The sequence below is a fragment of the Salvelinus sp. IW2-2015 genome, unplaced genomic scaffold (assembly GCF_002910315.2).
Source record: "Salvelinus sp. IW2-2015 unplaced genomic scaffold, ASM291031v2 Un_scaffold1150, whole genome shotgun sequence".
Taxonomy (NCBI): domain Eukaryota; kingdom Metazoa; phylum Chordata; class Actinopteri; order Salmoniformes; family Salmonidae; genus Salvelinus; species Salvelinus sp. IW2-2015.
The window spans coordinates 288,099-302,001 of record NW_019942756.1 but is presented as its reverse complement, the minus strand read 5'-3'; the positions used below and the strand labels follow the sequence as shown (position 1 = coordinate 302,001).

The following is a 13,903-nucleotide window of genomic DNA, read 5'->3' as shown; positions in this document are numbered from 1 at the left end:
CGATAATTGGGCCAATATTTTGTTATGCTTATTGGGTGTTCTTCCAATTGAGACCATAGTGGTAATTATCTGATATACATTTCTTTGTTACAGTCACCCTATGATACGCTTTTGTACCACAACTGGCTAAGGATGCCTTCACTGTGTGCCGCCCTCATGCACCGTAATCAGCATTCACAGAGCAGAATTGCCAAATTTAGATTCTGACTGAATGTTCTGCCAACCTGCAGGAAGGGGTCCAGCTGCTCCAGGAGCTCCGGGTCACTCTGGACCTTCTCCTCCAGGGATCTGGTCCTGACGTAGAGAGACGAGAACTCCAACTCAATGTTTTCCACTGATATTCTGCGGGGATATGCAAAATCATCCAAAGGCTGTTAAAAACATTGTGTGGCTCAGTTGGTAGAGCGTGGCGCTCGCAAAATCAGGGTTGGTGTGTTGATTCCTGCTGGACCACCCGTAAAATAGATGAAAGTGTATTTTAAATGGCGTATATTATATATATTATAATGAATGTGAATAGTTTAAGATTCTGGAACTGTGTGGACTGCTGTAGCAGATGGCTATGTTAGCATTGTAAAATGTGACCGCTTCCTGAGACTTGAAGTACTGCTGACCTTGAACACAGAAATGCCTTGGCTTGTACCAATCAGTGGTATTGATGGTGCTTTAGAAATTGCTATGTTGTTGGGAACACTGGTTCACCGTAGCAGAAATGGACCATGTTACACTGTAATGGCACTTCAATTCAAAGACCTATCTACAGTGCATTCGATAAAGGTGAAGGCACGACAGTCAGAGAAGGCTGGAAGTAAGGATGATGTGTTAGCATATCCACAGCGGAGCGTTATCTGTTGGCACACCAGGAGAGAGGGAGAGCTGAACTGTAGCATGCAGAGGTCACCTTGTAAAAGATCTTGACAGCCACAGGGAAAGATGATGCATCCTAAACAGTGCAGTCTACTCCCAACGCCATTGGGAGCTCAAATTCATTTGAAATTCAACTTAGTAGGGATCTGTGATTTCATTCAATGCTGCTGTTATTCTAGCCAATTACCAACTTCTTCATTTGATTGCATTTAAACTTGAGTATGTATTGTACCATATATTTTTTTCTACGTCATTAAAGCTGCAGTCTGCGATTCATAAAACAACAAAGTGGGCACCTCGCCACTTGGTAAACAGCTGAGGTATGCGGCTGGAGAAATGTAACCAGACTTAAAGCTGCAGTCTTATTAAAGCAGCGGTCTGCAGTTCAGAAAAACTACAAACAGGTCACGCCGCCACCTTTTAGGTAAACAGCTAAGGGATGTGGGTGGGGCTGCAGAAATGTTACCAGACTGCATCTTTAAGCACAAATCATCCTCCAGTAGTAGTCATATAAAGGCAACATATACAGATAGGGCTAATGGAGGGAAATAATCGTGCTAATGCTCTCTAAGAGCCAGTGCTGAAGCAAGAACCTATAGGCTACACATAGCATTCCAGGAACGGTGTTAGTGATATTGATTGTGAAAAGAGCCCAATAAAAGTCCTTATACAGTATAGGGCATTCATAGATAACGGGTGTGGAATTGACTGGGCGTCTTCTAGGTGAACTAGTTCTAAAACTCTGTCAAAGGAAAGCAGTGCAAATGCTGCGTTCTCGACGTCAGGGGTGTTTTTGAAACAAAACTTACAAACTCTGAGCATTAAGTTGTATGTATTCACGTGCTTTGAAGTAATTGAAAATGGCAATTGTCTAAACTAGGTATGTCAACCATAAACTACAGTTATTATGGTCACAAACAAATTACAGTGTTCAAAAACGGTATAAACAAACTCAGCAAAAAAAGAAATGCCCCTTTTTCAGGACCCTGTCTTTCAAAGATAATTCGTAAAAATCCAAATAACTTTACAGATCTTCATTGTAAAGGGTTTAAACACTGTTTCCCATGCTTGTTCAATGAACCATAAACAATTAATGAACATGCACCTGTGGAACAGTCATTAAGACACTAACAGCTTACAGACGGTAGGCAATTAAGGTCACAGTTATGAAAACTTAGGACACTAAAGAGGCCTTTTACTGACTCTGAAAAGCACAAAAAGAAAGATGCCCAGTGTCCCTGCTCATCTGTGTGAACGGGCTTAGGCATGCTGCAGGAGGCATGAGGACTGCAGATGTGCCAGGGCAATACATTGTCATGTCCGTACTGTGAGACGCCTAAGACAGCGCTACAGGGAGACGGACAGCTGATCGTCCTCGCAGTGGCAGACCACGTGTAACAACACCTGCACAGGATCGGTACATCCGAACATCACACCTGCGGGACAGTTACAGGATGGCAACAACAACTGCCCGAGTTACACCAGGAGAGAGAGTGGCTGGACTGAGGGCTTTGTAGGCTTGTTGTAAGGCAGGTCCTCATCAGACATCACCAGGCAACGTTGCCTATGGGCATAAACACCCACGTCGCTGACCAGACAGGACTGGCAAAAAGCGCTCTTCACTGATGAGTCACGGTTTTGTCTCACCAGGGGTGTGGTCAGATTTGCGTTTTATCTTCGAAGGAAAAGCGTTACACCGAGGCCTGTATTCTGGAGTGGGATCAATTGGAGGTGGAGGGTCTGGGGTGGTGTGTCACAGCATCATCGGACTGAGCTTGTTGTCATTGAAGACATCCTCCTTCCTCATGTGGTACCCTTCCTGCAGGTCATCCTGACATGACCCTCCAGCATGACAATGCCACCAGCCATACTGCTCGTTCTGTGCGTGATTTCCTGCAAGACAGGAATGTCAGTGTTCTGCCATGGCCAGCGAAGGGCCCGGATCTCAATCCCATTGAGCACGTCTGGGACCTGTTGGATCGAAGGGTGAGGGCTAGGGCCATTCCCCAAAAGAATATCCGGGAACTTGCTGGTGTCTTGGTGGACGAGTGGGGTAACATATCACAGCAAAACTGGCAAATCTAGTGCAGTCCATGAGGAGAGATGTAATGCAGTACTTAATGCAGCTGGTGGCCACACCAGATACTGAATGTTACTTTTGATTTGACCGCCCCCCCTTTGTTCAGGGACACATTATTCCATTTCTGTTAGTCACATGTCTGTGAACTGGTTCAGTTTCTGTCTCAGTTGCTGAATGTTGTTATGTTCATACAAATATTTACACATGTTAAGTTTGCTGAAAATAAACTCAGTTGACAGTGAGAGGACGTTTCTTTTTTTGCTGAGTTTAGATTGATTTTGATGAATAATGTATTGTTGTTGCATTTAACTGCTGAAAATGCTGTCTTCTAAGTAATTTCCTGAATAGGTGACGTAGTAGATGCGGCACATATTTGACACCTGAGTGTGCTACTTTACGGAAATTATGAGTCGGAGAGCCTTTTTCCCAGTTTGCAAGTTTCCGACATCATGAAGACCGATAATGAAGGACTATTTACCTGGAAGCGCTCCTGAATGCCCTGAAGTTTCTCAGGGAACTTCAGCAGCTTCTCGTCCTTCTTCTGTGCCTCCTGAAGTAGATGGATTATAATTAGCCTTTGTATACATGCCCTTTATACGTGTTATGTACACCCATATCCCCACTTGTAATTTCCCATCTGAAAGCTTGAAAAAGCTTGAAAATACATAAATGGTTGGACTCAACTCCTTAACATCTGCAATCCTGCAATTATTCAACATTTTCTGTCATTTAGTTCCTCTGTTTACTCAAACATCAATGTCCATGGATATTTACGGGTGACAACTTCTCTGCCGACTAAAGAGGCATCTGTTGAAAGCCTCCTCCTTTTTCTGTGTCAAAAAAGACGTATTTCACACATTCCAAAATTCCCTAAACAACCTGAATTCCAAACAAACTACTGAAATTTCTGGACCCACTGGGCACACCGCTCTTCATTTCAAAGGTGGACATGTATGGTTAAACTATTTGTTTGAAGAGTGCTTGATTTATGAGAAACCCTTATTTAACTCACCAACAAAAAAACCAGCCAGCAAGTCTTGTTTTTTGGAATTATCCCCAATGTGTCAACTATCGCTTTTTCAAACCCCTTCTAAAGGCACAAAAAAAAAGTTAAAAATGGGAATACAACTGTTCAGAATATTTTTGTATCCCATACACTGATACAACAAACTTTAGGAATAACCTTCAAATAAGGATCCAAAAACTTCTCCACCTGGATCACCTGGTCCAGTTCCGTGACATTGAAAAGGGCAGGGTTGTTCCCCCTTAATGCTTTTGTTTATAAACTCCAGTGTACAACACAACTTTCATGTGGGTTTCCTCCACTGTGCTTTCAATCTAAATAGCAAAACATGTAATAGCTGTGAGCAACAACGAACAGGTTTAACAGGATGACAGGAAAGGACGGACGAAAAAAATCATTTGGATAGCAAAGCCAAGCACTATTATTCCATGTGGACTATAATTCATTTAAATGTGCAATCCAGTGAAAAAGCATTACATCGTCTTATCTTTTCAATACCAAAAGTTGAAGTCTTTGTCTAGTGTGCCTGTTAAAGGTTGGTTTAACCTTGGAATGCGCAAGGTTAATCATTCTTAAATCATTACCTTTAATGGTATGAGTTTATAAACCAACTGTAACGTTACCTGACCAGAGTTTTCTTAAATGTGTTTGCTTGTTTAAGTGTTGGGCTCAGGACGTTGGAAGCTGGGTGGGAAATCTTTTGTTTTGGGTTGTCGCTAGTCTTGTTCCCTTTGTTTCTGTGCTCCAGCCCTAATATGTTCCTCAATCAGAGGCCAGCTTTCCCCAATCGTTGTCCCTGATTGAGAATCAAATATATAGATTGGCCCTTGATTATTTGTGGGTTGGGATGTTGAGTGGTTGGTTTCCCTTTGTCTTCTGTGTTTTTGGCTGCACCAGATAAGGACTGTTTTTTGGTATAGCCCATTTTTGTTTTGTTATATCGTTGTAAGTGTATTCACGATTCCGTTTATTAAACAATGTTGAGCACTGCTGACCAAGCTGCCGCGTTGGTTGCCCCGATCCCCTGCCTACAACTCTCCTCTTCCTAGTGAAGAGGAGGGAAAAGGCCTGCCCCCCCGTTACACCACCAAGCCCTCTGGGGTCCAATCCTGAACTAAATGAATTAATTCCGGTTTAAAGATTTGTTTTTTTATTGGGTAATATTTGTGGCATCTTTGGAATTCTAGGGGCTCCCCGAGTGAGCAAAGCAAGTCTTTAAGGCGCTGCATCTCAGTACAAGACCGGTGGGGCACTACAGTCCCCTGGTTTCGATTCAGGCCTTCCAGCCATCCAAATTGGGGGAGGCCCATTAAGGCGGTGGGCACAATTTGGACCAGCGTCCGTCTCCGGGGGCTAGGCCCGCCGTATATGTAATAAGATTTTTGTTTTCTTTAACTTGAACTTCCAAGTTAAAAATAAAGTTCATTTTAAAAATGTGGTCCAAATCCTGTTTGTTTTTGTAAATGATTTAAATCTCATTGGCATCCCCCACACATTTACAATTCCCAAAATACTTCAATCACCTCTCACAGCCTGTAATACGCTGAACTGCCCCAGCGGAGACCCAATAAATAGTCACTTTTTCCACTAAGTTCAGCAACTACATAAAAGTGCAAACCTACCTTGGAATTTACACGATCTACTAAATCACAATACCATCACTTGTTTCGCCTGCATAAAATTTTATAAACCTAAAACTACAATTGCATGAGGCGAACAAAGCCGCCTGAATCAATAGTTTTATTTGCGTTAATAGTTCCTTGGTGGCCACTAGGTGCCAATATATCATTATTGGTGCTCTCGATATTCGTTCCTGGTGCAACCATCTTAAAGGCTTGCAGTGACTTTTTATATTCATATAAGATCTACATGAAACACAATTTCCCATTGGCCCCATGTCCCCATCGGGTTCAAGTTTCCTTAATAGCCCCTGGTGGGGTGATATGGGTTGGCTTTATCTAGTGGGTGGTAACCGGTGGCCGACTTGGAATGCAAGCACCCTTATAATTCTAAAAAGTCTATTAGAAAATTCTTGAAGTCCCAATCGGCCTTAATAACCGTGGTTGCTGCATTCAAAATATGGCTTCCCCCTTGTACCTATAGGTTGGTTAACTATAAGCAAATAGGAATAACGAAAAAATAACTTAAAAAAATATTTTTTTTTCCCTCATTTATTATATCGTTAAATATCGAAACCTTTTTGTGTCCCTGCCTGCCTGGGTTTGGAAAAAATATTTTTCCATGGGTAATGGCCGGGGGCCCAAGCTGGTCCCCCTCAAGAAATTAAATCCCCGCATGACTGGTTTTTTCGCCGTAAAAGCCCTTTTTTTGGAATTTCCCTGGAACAACAAGCCGGCTAGATTAACAAGAAGTTAAGCTATTTAATTGATGTTTAATTACAACTTATATTTTTCGTAAATTTTTAATTTGGGAAATATTCCCTGTAGTTGTGAAAATTTGGCGCTTCCTGCAAAAATTTTCACTGGATGGCCCTTGGTCAAATCGAATCCCCGCTAAAGGGGATTGGCAACGTTGAAGGGATGCCAACTTTTAAGAAGTTAAAATCCTGGGAACGAGAGACAAAATGGATAGCTGTAGAAGAAAAATAGATCAGCCTCTCCAGAGGATTGTGCCTTTCCCCAGCCTTTTTTAATAGTTTTTTTTTCTGGATTAGTGGGATATAAACGTTTTGGAAAAGAAATCTGAAAAATGTTTGTTTCCAAATGTACAAAATTGAAACCAATGGGTTGAATTTGAATAAAAGGTATTTACCTTAAATGGTTGGGAAAAAATCCCCTGTGGGTTTTTAAAATTTGACCCTCAAAAACAACAGTTTTGGAAATTGAACCTTTTTTGCGCAAAAAAATCCAATTGGTTTTTCCCCACCTGATTCCCCATGTCCCCTCTATAATAACGTTGAACAAAATTTACGTTGAAACAACATTGAATTTCCAAACCAAAGTTTTTTGTGGCCCAGTGGGGAAGTTGGGGTTCCCTGTAACTCTGGTCGAAATGGGCAAAAGAATTCCACCAAAGGGTCAGCAAACATACTGACTCATAAAGTTCCCCCAAACGGTGGAAATTTTCATTTTTAAAAGTGAGCCAATGACAGCAGAAAGAAAAACCTGAAGAATAAATTCCCTGCACCACTGCTTTGGCTTACAAAAAAGGGTTTCATCACCTTAAATTCCCTTTTTGACTCTCCTGTGGTGTGTCTCCTCCAGTCCTCCCCTAACAGTGGTTGGTAATGGGTGTTTGGTTCTTTCTTCCTGGTTGGTGGGTGTTTTGTGTTGTGTGGCCCCCATATCTGTTTGCCTCCTTTCCCCCATTTGGGTGGCTGGTCTCCCTCCTTAGTGGTGGGGCTGGTCCCCCTCCAGTTGGTGGTCTTTCCTCCCAGTGGTGTCCCCTGTTCCTTCCTCCCATTTGGGTGGGTTGTTCCCTCCAGTGTGTGTTTGTGTGTGGGTGTTTTTTACAGGAGCCCTGGCCTGAAGGGGGAGGGACGGCCCTTTTTATTAATAAATGGCTGGAAAAAATGGAAGGTGAATGGAAAACCATGGTTTATCAAATGGTTTTGATGAAGTTTCGGATAACGTTTAATTTAATTCTGTTTTCGCCCCATTAACTTTGTGGAGCTCGTCCTACCCAATTAAAGGTGGCCATCATATCCCTGTTGGTGGGTGGGTGTGCAAGTCCCGTTGGTGGTTTTCCTCCCAGTGGTGGTTCCCTCCTTTCAAGTGTCTCCTCCCAATCTCTCTCTTCAGACTCACCAATTGCACAGAAAATGCAAGCAGGTTCCAATGCCAAGGTTTTGTTTTGGCCTTGTGTCCCCCGGCCAGCGAAGAAGGAGCGATGACAGCTTTGGAAGCCCACGGCCGTTGCCCCCGCGTAGCCAACCCTGGCCCGGGGACCAGGGGAAAGGAGGGAATAACATAAAGCAGTTGTCATAAAGTGGTTTTTGAACAAATAAAAAAGGCCCAATTAATTTCCCCACCCAAAGCCATCCCCGTCCCCCATATCAGACAAGGAATTAAGGGAGTGAAGGTGAGAAAGATGGGGGGGAAAAGAAACGAGACGATGTCCACAGGGTTGAATGGAGAGAAGAGATAAAGAAGACCCCGACTGAGGAAAGTTGAAGAGGGGAAGTGAGTGATTGAGGAGAGAGAGAAAGAGAAGGAAGAAAAAGAGGTGGAGGGATAAGGCCTTAAATAAGAAGGGGTTTGGGGGGCAGTGAAGAGAAAATTAAAGGCATTCGTTGATTTTAAAACAGCGTTCATGATGTTTCAGCCCCCCTTGCCCAAAGGAAAACCAAGGTTGAGGGATTGGCGTGTAAGTTCCCTCACAAGTCATCCGCTCTAACAAGGAAGAGAAGGGGAGAGAGGGGTCATACAAAACCATAGCCACAGAAAGTGCAATTCAAGCAGCAAACCGGCCATTCCCAGATCTGGGGATTTCCAAAATATTTTTACCTGTGGCCCCCCCTAGTTTGAAAGCTTTGGGTTGGGCTTTAAATAATATAATAGAAAAGTTTCCCCAAAACCTGCCCAAACCCCGCCCATCTGCCCTTCCAGGCAAGAAAAACTAAAGCAAAGACGCCTCACCAAAAAAAAGTAATGGAATACCCTTTTTCAAGTAATTTTCCAACCCAGGTTCTGCCCCCCCCCAATCAAACACATCCTCTGGTTGGAATTAACTTTTCCACCATAAACCACCTCCCCTTAACACTTCAAGCTAGCCCTTTCAACTGAAGGTTAAATACAACTGGTAATAAGAAGGGATTGATGTCCAATAGTTCCTAGCAATGACTTGGTTAGGCCCCCTATTTGGGATATTTCAAATAATGTAACAAAATAACAGCTTTTAGCTACTCCCCAATTAAGGAAAGTAAAATGTCCCCGGGCCCCAGAAAACCAGAAGTCTGGTTTTCCACTAAGTAAATCCCCACAATTCCAGGAATAGCCCTGTTTCCTGTTGGAAACTTGAACCTTTTTGGTTTTAAATAGGCGAATGGGGAACTATCGGCCAATACAGCCATAACAAAAAAATGGCCCATCAAATAATTAATGTACAATGGCAACATCCTAAGAAATTTCAAAAAGCTTTAATTTCATGAAGGAGAATGGAGTTAAAACAACAAAAAAACACCCACAAAAAATAAACGACCGGCTTTTCATAACCACTGTTTCCAAAAGACGTTGCCATCAATTGGTGCGCAGGCTTGGGGTCGAGTGGATAACAACTCCCCCGACCCAACGTTGTCAACGGTGAGTTCTGCAACTGGGAAAGGGATCAAGGGGCCCTCAATCCCTTCCTTACCTGTTGTTGGGTTTAAAAGCCCCAAAATTCACTGAGAAGTTGGAAAAGTTGTTCCAAGAAACGTTATGATCCATTCAAAAACGCTGGCGTCCATCCCCCCTTAAAGGCCTCCACAAATAACAATTGTAAACAAAGCCTGCAACTCCCTCAAGACATGGTAGCTTTCACTAAATTATAGGGCAATTAATTACTAATGGTGCTGCCTTCTTTAAAAGGCCCACTAAAACCAAGGGCTATTTGAATGCATTAAAGCTACCGTAGCCTGCATACCCAAACAAATTTCATGCCATAGGCCCCCCCACTGGCCAATAATGTCCAACGAACTTTGCCCATATTTCAGAGCCCAAATTTTAGCAAACAAGTTTTGCCCCCTAAAGAATCCAAAATGGAATTGGTTTTCAGAACGCAGAGCCCTTAAAATGGCACCCTACAGCCCCATAATACACTGACCACACCGTGGCAACATCAAAGCCACAAAGTCCCTGGTTTTTGTCCTTTGCCATCATAAACCATTTAACCAAATGAAGGTTTTACTGTCCTACCCCTGGGAAAAAAAATCTTCCCCAGGTGGCCATTCCATCCATGTCCTCTTAATATATCTGGTAAAATACAGTAAGTAGCTCAAGGTATCCTTTTTCTTATCTCTGTATCTCCTGGTATTTACATGTCCTTTGTTTTTCATTGCCAATGAAAGCCCCATTTTATATCATTAACCTGAAAACCTCCCTTCCTGCATGAACCAGGGGTTTTTTGGGGGAAGCCACATTATTTTTTCCAGTCGAATTTAAGTTTTTCTGAACGAAAAACATTAATTTTATTTTGTTTCCGTTTCCCACTTTGGTTTCCCTTTGAAAACCAGAAAAAAAATAAAAAGTTCCCTTGAAAAAGCGTATGAAAAACCCCCCCAAAAAAGTTACTGGGGTTTTATATCGTTTCTTTTCCCTGTTCCTTGGGGTTAAAAACTCTGGAAAAATAATGTTTTTTTAACATTAAGCCTCGACATTAAAAATTACTTTTTCACAATCAGTTTGGCGGTAAAAAAAAGAGGAAACGCTTGGGAAGCAAAGGTAAGCCAATTTAAAAATTGTTAAATTAGGGTTCACAAGATTTAAAAATACCTAACGGAGCGGCTTTTTTCTAATGAGGAACCTTTGGGAATGTTTTTCCCCTTGCCTTCCCGAAGTTTGGGGTTTTAAACGTTGGGAAAGAAAGCAAACGTTTAGCGAAGAAATTAAAAGACCGCGTCTTAAAACCTAATGTAGCTTTAATTCAATCCAATGTGGAAACATGAAAATAACTAATTAAGTTAAATCCTTTAACAAGCATTGAAAAGTCTAAATCCAATTCTTTCTCTAAATAAACATCCTCCCTCCCTAATTTTTTTGATTACGCTTGTTAAAATGTCGTCCAAGTAGGTTTTACAGTAACCTATTGCCTCAGAGGGAGGGGCATGGTAGCCTACCACATACACGCACACCCACTGGCAAGAATTTTCCACCTGGCAGGCCCAAGACTCTGGAATAACGTTTCTGAGTGAAACAGAAAATGAAGGGCTTTTGGATAGGGCCTTTTGTTTGAGATTTTTTGTTCGGACCCTGGAAGAAGCCCCCCCCGAACCCCGTAAAAATAAAATATTAAAATTTAACCGTTTCCCAAAATGCTTTTCCAAAGTAACAAGTTCTGTTTTTAAACGGAACAAGTATAGATCAACCTTTTGTTTTTTTTTTGGTTTTGGGGTTTTTCTGTTCCCTCAAATCATTTTTGGGTTTTTTCCCCGGTTTTCCCCTGTTCCTTGTTTCCTGAACGCAGTTTCTTACCTGCAAAATCTAATCACCTCCATTCCACTTTATAAAATCCTGTCCGAATTTACGCACCAGCTCAATAATAAACATGCCACGCCACCCCGGCAATACAAACTTTGGTCCCCCCTTGTCACACCCTCAGGCCCCGTGAACTCCTTGGTTCAACCAGTTTCGACGATGTGTGGCAGCCGCCAGTTTGGGTAGCCGTGGCCTCCTGGGGGGGCCAGTGGTGTGTCCCCATCCATCATACTTTTTTGTGGGCCATGCGGATGACAAAAATCGAATCTTCATGGCTCAAACAACAGCGCAGGACTGAAAAGACTTTCCTCACGGCCAGGAAACCAAATGGCTCGATGCGCAAAAACTCAAACCTGGCAAGGGGGGCGAACAAGGAGAAAGCAGGGGGGGTTGTCAGAATCCCACTTGGACAGGGAAAACAAGAAAGGTGGCATTTGCCCTTATCAAACTCCAGGCCCTCGAAATCTCGTGGGCCAGAGCACTGCCTGGTTTTTTCAAATTCCTACCTTCTAACTGGTACTGATTTTACAAACTTGGCCCCCCTTGTCAAATTAACTTACCAAGGGAGAAAAACAGCAAGTAACTTTAGCCCCTTGAAGGGAAATAGAAATAACCCTTATGTTACAAGTACCAATAACTGCACACCCTTTTTTATTTAATTGGAAGGTAAAGTTTACTCAAGTCCCAAATTTCTCTCAAACCCGCCCAATAGTTTATGCCTAAATAGCCCATATAACCCATGCAAATTTTTCCTTTTTGAGCAAATTAAATTGCAGAATGAAAACAGTTTGGGTGGGTACTGGGAAATACTAGCAAGGTAAAGGTAAGAACCTCAATGGCTGAAAAATTTGAATTTGACAAAGTTGGAAATTCCAAAATGGATTTGAATTGAAATTCCCAATGGCAAGTACCAGGGAAATGGACCCCAAAAATAATTATAACATATTATTACCATCAAAATATACCAAAAACAGGGGGCTTGGTGATACAGTATATCAGGGATGTACGATATTGGCCAATATTTTGTTATGCTTATTGGGTGTTCTTCCAATTGAGACCATAGTGGTAAGTTATCTGATATACATTTCTTTGTTACAGTCACCCTATGATACGCTTTTGTACCACAACTGGCTAAGGATGCCTTCACTGTGTGCCGCCCTCATGCACCGTAATCAGCATTCACAGAGCAGAATTCCCAAATTAGATTCTGACTGAATGTGCTGCCACCTGCAGGAAGGGGTCCAGCTGCTCCAGGAGCTCCGGGTCACTCTGGACCTTCTCCTCCAGGGATCTGGTCCTGACGTAGAGAGACGAGAACTCCAACTCAATGTTTTCCACTGATATTCTGCGGGGATATGCAAATCATCCAAAGGCTGTTAAAATACATTGTGTGGCTCAGTTGGTAGAGCGTGGCGCTCGCAAAATCAGGGTTGTGTGTTTGATTCCTGCTGGGACCACCCGTAAAATAGATGAAAGTGTATTTTAAATGGCGTATATTATATATATATATTATAATGACTGTGAGTAGTTTAAGATTCTGGAACTTTGTGGACTGCTGTAGCAGATGGCTATGTTAGCATTGTAACATGTGACTGTGTAGCAGATGGCTATGTTAGCATTGTAAAATGTGACTGTGTAGCAGATGGCTATGTTAGCATTGTAAAATGTGACTGTGTAGCAGATGGCTATGTTAGCATTGTAAAATGTGACTGTGCCTTCCTGAGACTTGAAGTACTGCTGACCCTGAACACAGAAATGCCTTGTCTTGTATCAATCAGTGGTATTGATGGTGCTTTAGAAATTGCTATGTTGTTGGGAACACTGGTTCACCGTGGCAGAAATGGACCATGTTACACTGTAATGGCACTTTAAAGCTGCAGTCTGCGAATCATAAAACAAGAAAGTGGGCACAAACAGCTGAGGTATGCGGCTGGAGAAATGTAACCAGACTTAAAGCTGCAGTCTTATTAAAGCAGCGGTCTGCAGTTCAGAAAAACTACAAACAGGTCACGCCGCCACCTGTTTAGGTAAACAGCTAAGGGATGTGGGTGGGGCTGCAGAAATGTTACCAGACTGCATCTTTAAGCACAAATCATCCTCCAGTAGTAGTCATATAAAGGCAACATATACAGATAGGGCTAATGGAGGGAAATAATCGTGCTAATGCTCTCCAAGAGCAGTGGCTGACGCAAGAACCTATAGGCTACACATAGCATTCCAGGAACKGWGTTAGTGATATTGATTGTGAAAAGAGCCCAATAAAAGTCCTTATACAGTATAGGGCATTCATAGATAACGGGTGTGGAATTGACTGGGCGTCTTCTAGGTGAACTAGTTCTAAAACTCCTGTCAAAGGAAAGCAGTGCAAATGCTGCGTTCTCGACGTCAGGGGTGTTTTGAAACAAAACTTACAAACTCTGAGCATTAAGTTGTATGTATTCACGTGCTTTGAAGTAATTGAAAATGGCAATTGTCTAACTAGGTATGTCAACCATAAACTACAGTTATTATGGTCACAAACAAATTACAGTGTTCAAAAACGGTATAAACAAACTCAGCAAAAAAAGAAATGCCCCTTTTTCAGGACCCTGTCTTTCAAAGATAATTCGTAAAAATCYAAATAACTTYACAGATCTTCATTGTAAAGGGTTTAAACACTGTTTCCCATGCTTGTTCAATGAACCATAAACAATTAATGAACATGCACCTGTGGAACAGTCATTAAGACACTAACAGCTTACAGACGGTAGGCAATTAAGGTCACAGTTATGAAAACTTAGGACACTAAAGAGGCCTTTC

General features: G+C 42.3%; 1 protein-coding gene across 1 annotated transcript in view; it reads right to left on the bottom strand.

Annotated features, from left to right (window-relative positions):
- Window positions 1–13,903, bottom strand: part of LOC112069914 (FH2 domain-containing protein 1-like) — a 49,757-nt gene that overhangs the window by 7,049 nt on the left and 28,805 nt on the right. Inside the window, exon 9 of the mRNA XM_024137310.2 lies at window positions 12,332–12,449. Coding sequence (XP_023993078.2) covers window positions 12,332–12,449 — 118 coding nt within the window. The remainder of the gene's footprint in view (window positions 1–12,331; window positions 12,450–13,903) is intronic.